The sequence below is a fragment of the Mustela lutreola genome, chromosome X, assembly GCF_030435805.1.
Source record: "Mustela lutreola isolate mMusLut2 chromosome X, mMusLut2.pri, whole genome shotgun sequence".
NCBI lineage: Eukaryota > Metazoa > Chordata > Mammalia > Carnivora > Mustelidae > Mustela > Mustela lutreola.
The window spans coordinates 15,266,837-15,279,537 of record NC_081308.1 but is presented as its reverse complement, the minus strand read 5'-3'; the positions used below and the strand labels follow the sequence as shown (position 1 = coordinate 15,279,537).

Here is a 12,701-nt window from a genome sequence, read left to right as displayed (position 1 = left end):
CTCCTGTCCTTAGGGCACTCCCATAATAGGACGTGTTTATGTTGGTGCACTGGAGGCTGTCCCAGATTTCTCTGAGTTTCTTGCCTCCTTCTTCATTCTTTCTTCTCTCTGTTCCTCAGATTACATACACTGTTGGTCTCTGTGCAAGTTGGCTGATTCTTTCTTCCACGCAGATTTTCCTATCGGGTCCCTTCAGTGAATTTTTGATTTTGGTTACGTGTACTTTTGAACACCAGAAATCCCATTTGCTTCTTTTTTGTGACTTCTGTCTCTTCCCCGATACTTACTATTTGATGAGATAGCGTCATCATACCTTTAATTCTGTCAGCATTTCATGTGTCCTTTAGTTCCTGGAGCATCTTTATAATAGCTGTTGTCCTGTCTTTGTTTCCTAAGTCCAGCATCTGGGGCCTTCCAAAGTCAGATGCTGTCACCTGCTGTTTTTCCTATGCATGGATCATACTGTCCTGTTCCTTGGCATGTTCTGTTTCTTTTTCATTGAAAAGCAGACAATTTATTTTTTTAAAAAATATTTTATTTATTTGAGGGGCACCTGGGTGGCTCAGTTGTTAAGGTCTGCTTTCAGCTCTGGTCGTGATCCCAGAGTCCTGGGTTCGAGCCCCACATCAGGCTCCCTGCCCAGCATGATGCCTGCTTCTCCCTCTCCCACTCCCCCTGCTTGTGTTCCCTCTCTCGCTGTCTCTCTCTGTGTGTCAAATAAATAAATATAATCTTTTAAAAAAAGATTTTAGGGGTGCCTGGGTGGCTCAGTGAGTTAAGCGTCTGCCTTCAGCTCAGGTCATGATCTCAGGGTCCTGGGATCGAGCCCCACATCGGGCTCTCTGCTCTGGCGGGAGCCTGCTTCCTCCTCTCTCTGCCTGCCTCTCTGCCTACTTGTGATCTCTCTCTCTGTCAAATAAATAAATAAAATGTTTTTTAAAAAAGATTTTATTTATTTGAGAGAGTAAGCACAAAAAGGGGCAAGCAGGCAGACGGAGAGGGAGAAGCAGACTCCGCATTGAGCAGGGAGCCCGACACGGGGCTCTATCCCAGGACCCTGGGATCATGACCTGAGCCGAAGGCAGAGGCTTAATGACTGAGCCACCCAGGTGCCCTGAAAAGTGGACATTTTAGATAATGCAATATAGCAACTCTAGATACTGAGCTCTTTCCCTCCCGTCTGTGGAGCTCGTTTCTGTTGCTGGCCAGTTTGTTGAGTGACTTGATGACACTAGTTCAGGGAAGTCTTTTTGCCGCCTCTGGTGCCACTCCTTGGCGGGCACAGCGCTGGGCATGTACACAACCGCCCTGACCCTCCCACCCCCACTCAGGGGTGACGGGGGTTGCATTCTTCCTGTGTGAAGAATAGACCCGAGCTGTCAGTTGATGACTGTGTTTCTGACTATGTCCTGGGATGTGAGCTTTCCACAGCCTGAGATCATTAAAGTGGGGCTCCTTGGCAGGGGCAGCCATCAAGGCCCGTCTTCAGGGTTTTGTCTGACCTCCGGAAGGCTCTTCTTAGCTCTGTCCACCCTGTTGCTCTTTGAGAAATGAGCTGGTCTGCCTTCGACCTATTGCTGTCTTGAATTACCGACTTCTTCATTTCCTGACACGGGAATCTCCCTGGTTTGTGATGGTGCCCGTAAGGTGGGCCTTCCTGTGTTGTGGGTCCTCTGGTCCACTTCTGGAGGGCCGCAGAGCTATCTGTTCTTACAGGATGCCTCTAGCCCCAGGCAGAGCCTCCGAACCCCTGCTCCAGAGGGGGCGGTGGGGGATACAGCCTGACTCCCACCTGCTCTGGGGGGAGGTGCCGCACAACAGTGGCAGCCCCCAATCTTCTCAGCTTTGCCTCTCCTGATAGGGAACCTTTACTCCTTGTAATCTGGGACAAAAGATGATCAGGGCCCAGTTTTTGGCCTATTTTGCCTACATGTGGGAACTGGGCAGGGAAATGGAACTCTGGTTCTCTCTGTCTCTCTCTCTTTAAAAGAGTTTGTCTGAGATCGAGAGATCTAGAGCACAAGCAGTGGGAGAAGCAGGCTCCCTGCTGAGCATGGAGCCCAGTGTGAGACTCGATCCTGGGACCCCAGGACCATGACCTGACTTGAAGGGAGCCACTTAACCCACTGAGCCCACTGGTCCTCTTGACCACACTTGCCTGGAACAGAGCTGCTCCAGCCTGGGCTGTGGTGAATGACAGTGTTGGTAGCCTGGCCAAGGAGAGAGAAACTATCACCCTAGACTAGAGCTTGTGGAATAAAAGGGAGCCCCTTCTTGCCTGTCCCCAACGAGGGTAGCATTTCTGTCACTCTGGGCTGGAGGATAGGGGAGGAGCAGATTATCCAATGTTCTTACCAAGATAAGTTGGTTTTCTTGAATGTGTCTCTACTTGCTGTATGCTCATCAGACAATTCATAGAGACTTTAAATGTTAATTTTTTTGGCCGATTAGGGCTCTTCTTCTGGGGCGGTAATCTGAGAAGCTTCTCACCCCACCCCACCCCACCCCAGCCCCAATCTAGCTCTAACTTTTTGAAAAAAATAAACTCCGCTTTTGCACAGATATTTGACCTTCTAGACCTCACTGATGCACACAGTCTTCCTCTGTCTGCAATCAGAAGGTTTTTATCATAAACTCAGCCTATTGCCTATGGAAAAACAAGCAGTTTAACCTTCTGATTGCATAAAAGGCATTGAATTTACTTCAATAACATGGCTTTGTATTATAGATGGAGAAATTTGTCTCTAACCTACCCAAACCTTACTTTGCTGGACAGTACGAGTCTGTCTTTGAGAATTTGAAGATAATACCAGGAAAGGAACTTTGTTCCCCTGGTTCAGGCAGTTCCCAGTGATTTCTGGGAAGTAGCTGCAATTTTCTCCCTGACCCCAGTTAGCGCCCACACACCTGAATTTTTGCCACTTCTCTTTATAAAACACTGGTATCTGTATTTTGAGGGGTTTAACCCCAATATCTGGTGCCCACAGGGATAATCTCCAGCTGCTCTTCTGGGTAAGTATTCTCAGAAAATCCTGTTTTCAGGAATAAGAATACAGGAATAATAGTACATCATGGAGCTTAATGTAAGGTAAGGGCTGCCACCTGTTTTCGTGTGACCAGTCAGTTCCGAGTGCTTCTTGCATGTTTATTTAAATGATGGGGAAAAGTCAGAAGATGAAAAGTATCTCAGGACATGTGAGAATATGAAATGCAGTTGTGTCCATAAATAAACTTTGGTGGGGACCTAGTTCTGCTCACGTGATCACATGTTGTCTCAGGGGCTCTGCTGCTCTGATGGGCGAGTTGAGTGGTTGCCACAGAGACTGGCCCACGGAATGCCCAGTCCTTCCCGACTGGTTTTTCACGGAGCAAGTTTGCCGACCCAGTGTGAAATACGTTTGAATGGAGCAGCATGAGTGATTTTTTCTTAATGAAATATTTTAGGGCCTAACAACCATGTCTCAGTAGGACGTAGAGAGGCCCGACAGGGTACAAGAGAGAGTTACAGGACAAGTTGTTAGTTGGGCTTCAGGTGGAAATAGGCGTGCTGCCTGTTCTGTAAACAAATCTCATTCACAAGGAAAACTTACAAGCCTAGGTCACGTGGGTATTTGAGATGAGCTCCCCAGTGGTGCTGGTTTTCCCACAGCTTCTGTTTGATCTGAGATGGCAGCATTCTGATTGCGTTTTCTGTAATTACTGAATTTCTTTCTAATTGAGAAGAAGCTATCTTCCTTATGTGGTCTCTTGTTTTTGGAGAGAACGTGCTTCCCAAGGTTCTGGCTATATTAATCTAAAACCCTGAGATAATTCCACTGACTGAGTTTAAAAAAATTAAAGAGAAATCAGATGAAATATATCTGGCATCATAGACATTGTTGAAAATGAAGCAAAGAGCTAGGAGTTAAAAAGTCTGGAATTTTAAGCTAGTTGCTTTTTGTGGCAGTGTAGACAAAAGCTTGACTGATAAAAGAATGTTCTGTAAGAATGTATTTTAATCTTTCAGATGTGCTAAAAATTCAGCATGATTCCCTGCTTTTAGGGGTAGTGTTTATGCTTTGCAAAGGATTGTGATTCATAGTCAAATTGTAATTAGTTCTTAGAAGAAAAGATACTGTTTTACCTGAGCAGTAGTTGGCATAATAAAACGTTAGCATCCTTTTTTAAAACATCTCCAGGATTAGTCATATTTATTGATATCTGTTCCCCGCAAGACCATTTTTACTCAACAAAGTTTTATAATTGTTCACTTGTGGTTCAGTGGTCCAGCAACAGGGCTTTGCCATCCATGCTGAAAGAAAGATCTGCCTTTCCCATGCTGTTCTTGCTTATCAATGGGTTCAAGCTCCCTGTTATGGGGTGGGGGTGGGGGGGACATGTGGTGAAATTACATCATTTCCATGACTTAAAAACCCTAAAAGCTCTGCCAGGGAAGTTCAGAGACCTACACAGATCAGTTCAACCTCCGAAACCAAATTTTTGTGTTCGGGCTTGTGGGCTTGCGGGGCTTCCGGTCTTGTGCCTAGAAGATTCCTTGTTTTGTCGCACACGCTGTGATTCATTCTCTAGCGCTTTCTCCTTCCCTGACCTACCAGTTTCCGCCTGCCCAAATCCACGGCTGTGCTCCTGCATCGAAGACTTTGTGACGCATTTCTGTTTCTGTTTTCCAGGCATCTAGTGGCAATTACTATTTCATCCCGTACATCGTGACACCGTGCGCGGATTATTTTTGCTGCGAGAGTGACGCCCAGAGGCGCGCCTCCGAGTACATGCAGCCCAACTGGGACACCATCCTGGGTCCGCTGTGTGTGCCCCTGGTGGACAGGTTTATTAGCCTCCTCAAGGACATCCACGTGACCTCATGGTAATGCCCGTTCGCAGTCAGCAACCCTGGGAGCTTTGCTGGAATTTTCCCTTCACGTTTGTGGAGGCAGTGGACTCGTAGGAGACCGTAATGCCCAGAGAATGGGGAACCCCGGCCAGTCCGTTCTAAGTGCCCCTGGACTCGGCTGTTGTTCCTTGCTACCTCGCTAAGTTGGGCCTTAAAGAGAATAGAAGTGGAGTTTTAGCAGGTGAGGGCTGAGCCCGAGTCTGGCCCCACCCAGCTCCCTGCGCGACCTTGATAGAGAATTCTGTGTAGCTGTTTTCTCATCTAGAAAATAAGGACATGAAGTCACTGTTTTTATGCTCTTTCAACCCTGAGATTCCGTGTTTTAACATCCTTTCCAAACAGGATTTTGTCTCCCCCTGTCCCCAACCCAACCCTGTGCAGCTGTTGGCGGTGGTTAAAATGGCTCAGCAAGGTCACTGGGATCATGAGGGTCTCGCGTTGAGTCAAGCCACAGGACGTCCTGACCTCAGGATGTCTTGGGATGTGTTCTTTGCAGATTTTGTCCTTTGTGGAGAAGGTGGGGAACACTCATTCAGAGGCGGGCAGGTCTGGGTCTGAGTCCTTGGTCAGACGATGCCGCACTCAGCAGCCTCCTGGCCGTCCGCTCCCCTGTCTGAGCCTCCGTGCTCGAGAGGCTGGACTTGAAGGTGTTCTGGTTCTCAGAGTCGGAGGCCTGAGGTTATCCACTAGACCGAAGGACCCAGTCATCGTCCTCACAGCCAGGTTTAAGGATTTCATTTAAGTGATGTCACAAGAAGGATCTGTCCTTCCAAGACCAATGAGAATCCAGAGCCCTGGATGGACTGGCTTTAAATGGAAAGGCCCCCTCATCCCACTGTGGCTCGGACGGTGGCGTCCCCCGCTGTGACGTGTCACTGTCGTGTTGGTCTGAGGTACACGCTTGCTAACAGCCTGTTCCTTGACTATCCTGTCATCTCTTGCTTGGACACAGAGTCTCTTCTACGCCCCTTCATGGGGAAACGAGACGAGAAACCGAGGTCTTGGTGACCCAGTGCTCGTGCGGACAGCAGACAGGGGACCTGCAGTGGCGCGTTCGTGCAGAGCCTGACACAGACCCACCTTGCCGCACAATGAGCATTTTAGTGACATTTGGGGAGGAAGCTCTTCAAATATTAGCTTTTCAGGTCTGATGAGGAAATGGGCTGGCTCGAGTCTGCCATCCGAGCAAGGCCTTGTAAGAAGTGGGCTCACGTTCGTTTTTCATGAAACGTGCATTTGTTGTCAGCAGGAAAACACCCGTTTTGATGTGGTGTGATTTCAAAGGGCTTGAAATACCTGTTGGTCACTTTCGCCCCTTGAATGCTTAGTGAGAGGGTACGCAGGGCTTCTGGTTTAAAACATCTGGAAGAAGGATGACAGATAATTTTTTCGCTCAGGGGTCAGCTCTTCTAGATGGGTAAAGGCCACCTGTAGCCTTGTGCTGAAGAGGGGTTTGAAGCCATTTCCAAGTTCACATCAGTTAGCAGTGTCCTTCCTCATTACCACGGGCAGAAACGGCTGCATGTGTGCTACATCGGTGATATCCCCGAGTCAATGTTTTGTTTATTTACCTACAAGTTCTAGCTCTTGTGAGGTTTCTCAGTTCATTAAAACTAGTTTTCAGAATTAGCTTTGAAAACAACACTAAAGTCTAACTTTTCACTTGTCAGGCTAAATTAATAATGCTTTCATATCTTTGATGCCTTTATCATCCACCAAATGGACAGTGGCTGTCACCCAACTTAATGACTCCTAAGACTGAGAGAATTTTAAACACTGGCAGAATCCGCCTATTTGCTCTTTGGATTGATAAGCAGTAGACAAACAAAGTAAAAAAAAAAAAAAAAAAAAAAAAAAAAAGGTAACGCACTGATCATTTGATGTCTGAGTTCTTTCTGTGGGGCACGACTTCCTTCTTTAAATGTTAATTGGGGTCCTATTTTGAGCATTCACATTTACTTGGCATCATTTTAAAACTATTAAAGGTACATAACATTCCTTCTTAAGTATTTGTCTTTCTCTGAAGACTGTTAAATTGAGCTTGCTCTTTTTTTTTTTAAGGTTTCTTTCTTTTAGAGAGAGACAGGGTGGGTGGGAGAGGGAGAGATTGTCTTAAGCAGACTGTCCACTGAGCACAGAGCCTGATGCGACATGGGGCTCCGTCCCACAACCCTGAGATCATGACGAGCCTGCCCCCTTTTTCTCATGAACAGCTTAGTTTTTCTCTCTACAGCAAAGTCCTCTTAACCACTTAACCGGTTGATGGTAGATTACTGCTTGGCAGTGTCTGGTCTCCATTAAAACATTACTTGGAAAGTAGGCCCATATTTAAATCCATTCTTGGTCATTGCAAGTTGGCCTCTCTACACCAAATTGGATCATTTGTGAAGGTTTTAAACCAAGTACCAGATACCAGCATTGCTTCTCTGAGAGGCTACGGTGAGAGATTGCGGTGTGGATTTGAGCCGCTTTAGATGTTTTTATGTATCGCTATTATTATCATCATCTAGAAGCTCCCAGGAAGGAAGTTGTGTTTTATGTTAGAAAAGCTTTCTGGCAGTCGAAAATGAGCGGCGAGTGGGAGTGACAGGCGGAGGAGGGTTGTCCAAAGGCTTCCAGGCACAGCCTCTAGGATTTGCTCAAGGACACGCCCGGTTTCTGGCTCTCGGCCGAGTGGAAAAAGCTTTGTGATTTCTAGGTGGGGACCCCTGATAGATTGACAGCGGTCAGCTTGGAAAGTACTTCCAAGGTCCTAACAAGCTGCATTTGTTGATGTGGAGTGGTCGGTTGTCATAGACCGTGACTAGCAGGTAGAACCTGTCTCCTGTCTCTGCTGGTGCGGGGAGGCTCGGGCCTGGGCGAGGCCCCCGTGTGTCCAGCTCTGTCGTGGTTTTAAGGACCAAGGTGCTTTGAGCCGCTGAAGGAAACAGAGTCCCAGATGCAGGTAGATGCGCCCAGAAGTTGTCCTACTTCCCTCTCCAGCGCTTACTACAAAGAAACCTTATTAAACGACATCCGGAGAGCTCGGGAGAAATACCAGGGTGACGAACTGGCAAAGGAGCTGGCTCGGATCAGACTTCGCTTGGACAACACCGAGGTTCTGACCGCGGACATCATCGTGAATTTGCTGCTGTCCTACCGCGACATCCAGGTACGAGCCCGCTTCCCGGAGGCTGGCGCATGCAGAGTGCTTCCTTGGCCAGAGAATTAAGTCCTCACGGGGAGCACTCTTCTACCAGGCGGTGGTTAGCTGCCTTGTTTGTAGACAAAAGAGGTATGTGGCCGGGTCATAGGTCCCCTAGCGTATCTGCTGTGCTAGTAACATTGGAGGTTTTGTCACATCAGACAGCCACTCTGGCCAAACCTCATTCACTGTACGGCTCGATAACAGGAGCTTAGAATCAGTTTAACAGTTTTAACAGTTTAGATGTACTTGAGGTGAAACCTTGTTTCAAGCTCTTGGCAAATCCTCATTCACTTCATCCTCTCCCCAAGCTTATGGGATGAATACTCTGATTATCCCCGTTTTACAAATGAGGCACAGAGAAGTTAAGTTGTCCAAGTTCAAGTTCACACAGCAGTTAACAAAGTCAAGATTCAACTGAGGCAATGTTGTCCTTGCTCTTTGCCCCTCTTCTGTGCTACTTTCTTTACGCCTTTGTCATTTTCTTCTTCGGGGATCACCGGCCATCAGTGACAGGGAGAGGAGGAGTAGCAGAGGCGCATCTAGGACCCAGGACATGCAGAAGTTCACTCTAGAACAAGCACCGGGGCCTCACGAGGAGTGCTGGAGACTGAGTCTATGGGATGCGGTACCATGAAGGAAATGGAGTGCTTCCTCCATCCAAGTTAAAGGCTGTCGAGCCATTTATAGGGATGCCTTGATGGGGGGTGGGGGGGGAACGCAGGACACTGTGCCTTCCGTGCAGAATTCTACAAAGCCGTATTGGAGGTTGTTGACAACAGGTCTTTAAATCAAATTGAGAGAGGCACTCAGTTACGACCTGAACAAAGAAGAGTCAACTGCTGGGGTCTGCGAGCCCTGCTGATAAACAGGTGCATCTAATTGACTTTAATAGCAGATGCAATTAGGGATTTTGACAATGACCAACTGATGGCCCAGGGGACAAGAGAATGCAAATGAGCTTTTTTTGAAATCTTTCTTCCCCTGAGCTTCTGGCTTCCTCCTGTCCTGGCCTTCACGCCTCTCTTGTTTTTATAACCTTCCTTTGGTAGGACTCTCAGGCCCAGATGTAAGCCAGAAGCTTCTTGGAATACACTGCCGCCTTTCCTTGAGCTCAGAACAGGCGTGCGGGAGCTCAGTGGGCAGCTCTTCTCACTGAACTGTGTCTGGCTGGCGGTGAGGTGGCCAGTCACCGTGACTGGAAGCCTGGCCGAAAGGGTAGCAGATGGCACAGCTCAGTGGGGACCCAGCTGAGACAGACACAGTAGCAATGTTTCCCTGGGTAATTATGCGGTGTAAAACTCTGGTTCTCAACCAGAGGACTTGTGGCTGTGCCTGGAGACCTTGTTGGTTTTCACGGCTCAGGGGCAAGGGGGAGGTGCTGCTTAACCTCCCAGAATGTCCAGGCCAGCCCCCACAAGCGAGAAGGATCCAGCCCAAAAGGTCAGTAGTGCCAAGGTGGAAAAATCCTGGTTTAGATGAATTCAATTATATGTGGCCAAATGGGAAGGACCTGGGGTGTTTGCCCTCTTCCCGTGCTCAGTGACTGTAAGATTTCCTGTGTGTTTATCTCGCACTTACCTTAACCCACGGCCCTGCTCATGCTGTTAACTCTCTGGCGCTCACGGCATGGGATCTTTTTCTGGGCTGCTGGACTCCCTTGCTTCATCCCCTTGATCCTTTTGTGGCCTCTGATAGCAGGGATTCTTGGTCTGGCCTTCTCTCTCGTTCATTTTGAGTTTTTTGTTGTTTGTTTTTTTTTAATCTCACTCCTATTGTGTTACAGGCTATAAATAATTTCACTAAACGCTCTCTCTGTAGGGAAAGGCTTGTATTTAAATGCTGAGGCAGTCTTAGGTTGATAACTGTCCAGAAGAATCTGCGAAGAGCTGTCTGTCTCCTGATTTTCTCACCTTGGGACCTCTTGTCAACAGGACTATGACGCCATGGTGAAGCTGGTGGAGACCTTGGAAATGCTGCCCACGTGTGACTTGGCTGACCAGCATAATATTAAATTCCACTATGCATTTGCATTGAACAGGTAAGAGTGAGAGTGGACATATAGAATTTTGAAACATGCTACCTGTCCAGTTCTTCTTTCATTCTACCCTCACTGAGTCTGAGCCAGATTGGGTGCTAAAAGGCCAAGGTTATGAAAAAGGGCAAGGCATCTGATCTTGGGGTTCAGGGATTTTGTGTTTGGAACATATACTCCAGCCGTGAGATCGGACATGTAACTAAAGCCTTAAAGGTCGGAAGAATAAATGCTTTGATGAGGGTTTGCCCCAAATGCTGTGGAAGCCTAGCAGAGGGAAGAAGTCCTTCCACCTGGGGCTTTTAAAGCATCTTCCCTGGGGGTTGGGTTTGGAATTTGTGGTAAGAATTATCTCACGTGCAGAAGAGAGTGTGGGATGTGGCTGGCGAAGAGGCCGTTCTCCTTGGCCAGAGCAGGAATGGGAGCCTAGTGTTCTTCGTGTGCAGCGGGCCTCCTGGGAACGTCTGGGGCCACTAGAGTACAGTTTGCGGGGGAAGCACACACGTGCCCCTGAGGCTAAGTGCGGGGGCTGCGGCTGTGTCTTGAAAGGATCTCTTATGCCCAAATAAGGGGTTGATAGTATCTTGTGGACTGTGCGGGGTGAGTTTAAGCAACTAGATGACTGTTGTAGGATAGAAGAGGGTGCTCTCTTCATTTACTAGTATAATATGAACTTTGGAAGACAAAATACTGGGCTAGATGGAGTTGGTGAGACGTGGAAATTCCAGCCTGCAGATCAGGAGCCTCAAGAGGTTGTGTGCCGAGGGGCCGGGGGTTGGTATTAGTTAAGATGCTGTAACAAAGGGACCCCGAGTGCAGTGGTTTGAGTAAGACGGAAATTGCTCTCCCACCTAGCAGTGTAGCAGTGAGTGGGCTGGACGAGTGGCTTAGCCCTGCTCCGGGAGTTGTTCGGGGACCTGGTTTTTGACCATTTTGTAGCTCTTGAATTTGCAAAAATGTTATCCTCTTCTGGTTGAAGCTAGGTCACTGCGGGTCTGTATTCCAGCCTGTGCAAAGGGAGAAAAGACTGAGAGCTCAGGACAATTTCCTTTAAAGCATATAGAATTAGCATGTGGGGGGGGGGCACTTCTACTCCCATTCCATTGATGAGAGCACAGTCACGTGACCCCACATTGCAAGAAGGGCAGTTGGGAAATGTAGTCTTTACCTGGTCAGCCATGTGCACCTTCAAACTCAGCTACTGTGGATTTGGAGGATGATAACTAGGAGTTGGCCAGGTTGAACCTCACAAAATCCCTGGTGCGTGAATGTTCTAGCCCTGCCATCTCCCTTCCGTGGCTGATGTCTTCCACAGGGAGTGAATAAAGTGAGCATAGGAGGTGACCCGAGCGAGAGGACTGTTGCGTCTGGTCTCTCAAGAGTCTGGCTTGGCTTCAGCAGCTGGATTGGGCTACACGTTGTGGGCTTGCCACGGGCAGCATCGGCAGGACAGCGCATGTGTTCAGGCTCCCGTGGCTTTGGGAGTCTCCTCATGCTCATGACGTCACGTCTCTCTTTGATAGCGAAGCAAGATGTACACGCAGTGAAATGCATAGCTCTTAAGTACACAATTCGATGCCTTTTGATAAATGGACGCACCGTGTAAACACCACCCCATCTCGATATAAAACATGTCTATGCCCTCAGAGAGCTCCTTTGTGCTCCTCTGCAGGCGATCCCCACCCCTTCGTAGGCAGCTGCGGTCGTAACAGCTGTCCACATAGATGAATTTTTCCTGTCCTGGAACTTCATATAAGTGGAATCACAGCGTACTCTGTTGCGTCTGTTTCCTTCACTCAGTGTCGCATGCACATTGTTGGCTTGTCAGCAGCTCGGTGATTCCTGTTGCTACAGGATAGTCCATTGTACAGATCGGCCACAACTGAGCTCTCCTTGGGGCTTGTTCTCAGTCTGGGGTGCTGAAGAACAGTGCTGCTGCAGAGAGGCTCGTGCGTGACTCGTGTACCTGCACGGCACGTTTCTGTTGGGTACGTAGCTGGCGTCCTGCTCTGGTGGATCCTGGCGAACAGTGACAGGATTTCTATTCGTTTCGATGTATAAGGATTGAATGAGTCACCACTGGTGACATTCCTGGAAGAATGCCTGGCACACCATAAGTGCTATTTAAAAAAATGGTTTGTTAAGTAAAAACGAAGAGGGCTATTGAAGTGAATCGCCACCGTGTCTTGTCCCAAACAGGGCAGAGGTAACTATTGTCGAAACGGAACAGTCCAATTGCCATCCACTCGATGCAATAAAAGAGAAAACCAATTTGTGAAATGGAAAACTGGTATCTAAGGGAAATGGGTGTGGCAGGATGAAGTGATCCCAAGACCAGCGCCTTTCCAGTTTGGAAGCGGAGTAGCTGGGATGCCCGCGCCGGAACCACGTTGCTCTCGGATGGAGGCTGTCTTCCTCCTGGGCCCCGAGGAGACAGCGGCTCTGTCTTACAGTCCAGGCAAGGTGTCACCATATTCACAGTCGACTTCAGCACTGTGTACGGTTTTGAGAAACTTCATGGCATCACCTTCTGTCTATAAAGGGGAATATAGCGACGGACAGATGATTTTCCTGCATTGCAGGTGACCTTT

The 12,701-nt window shown here is 48.2% G+C and overlaps 1 protein-coding gene across 1 annotated transcript in view; it reads left to right on the top strand.

The window, feature by feature from the left end:
* The window catches only part of MAP3K15 (mitogen-activated protein kinase kinase kinase 15), a 115,671-nt gene that overhangs the window by 34,027 nt on the left and 68,943 nt on the right, over positions 1 to 12,701 (top strand). Inside the window, exons 4-6 of the mRNA XM_059157232.1 lie at positions 4,671 to 4,864; positions 7,874 to 8,042; positions 10,010 to 10,116. Of these exons, the coding sequence (XP_059013215.1) occupies positions 4,671 to 4,864; positions 7,874 to 8,042; positions 10,010 to 10,116 (470 nt within the window). The remainder of the gene's footprint in view (positions 1 to 4,670; positions 4,865 to 7,873; positions 8,043 to 10,009; positions 10,117 to 12,701) is intronic.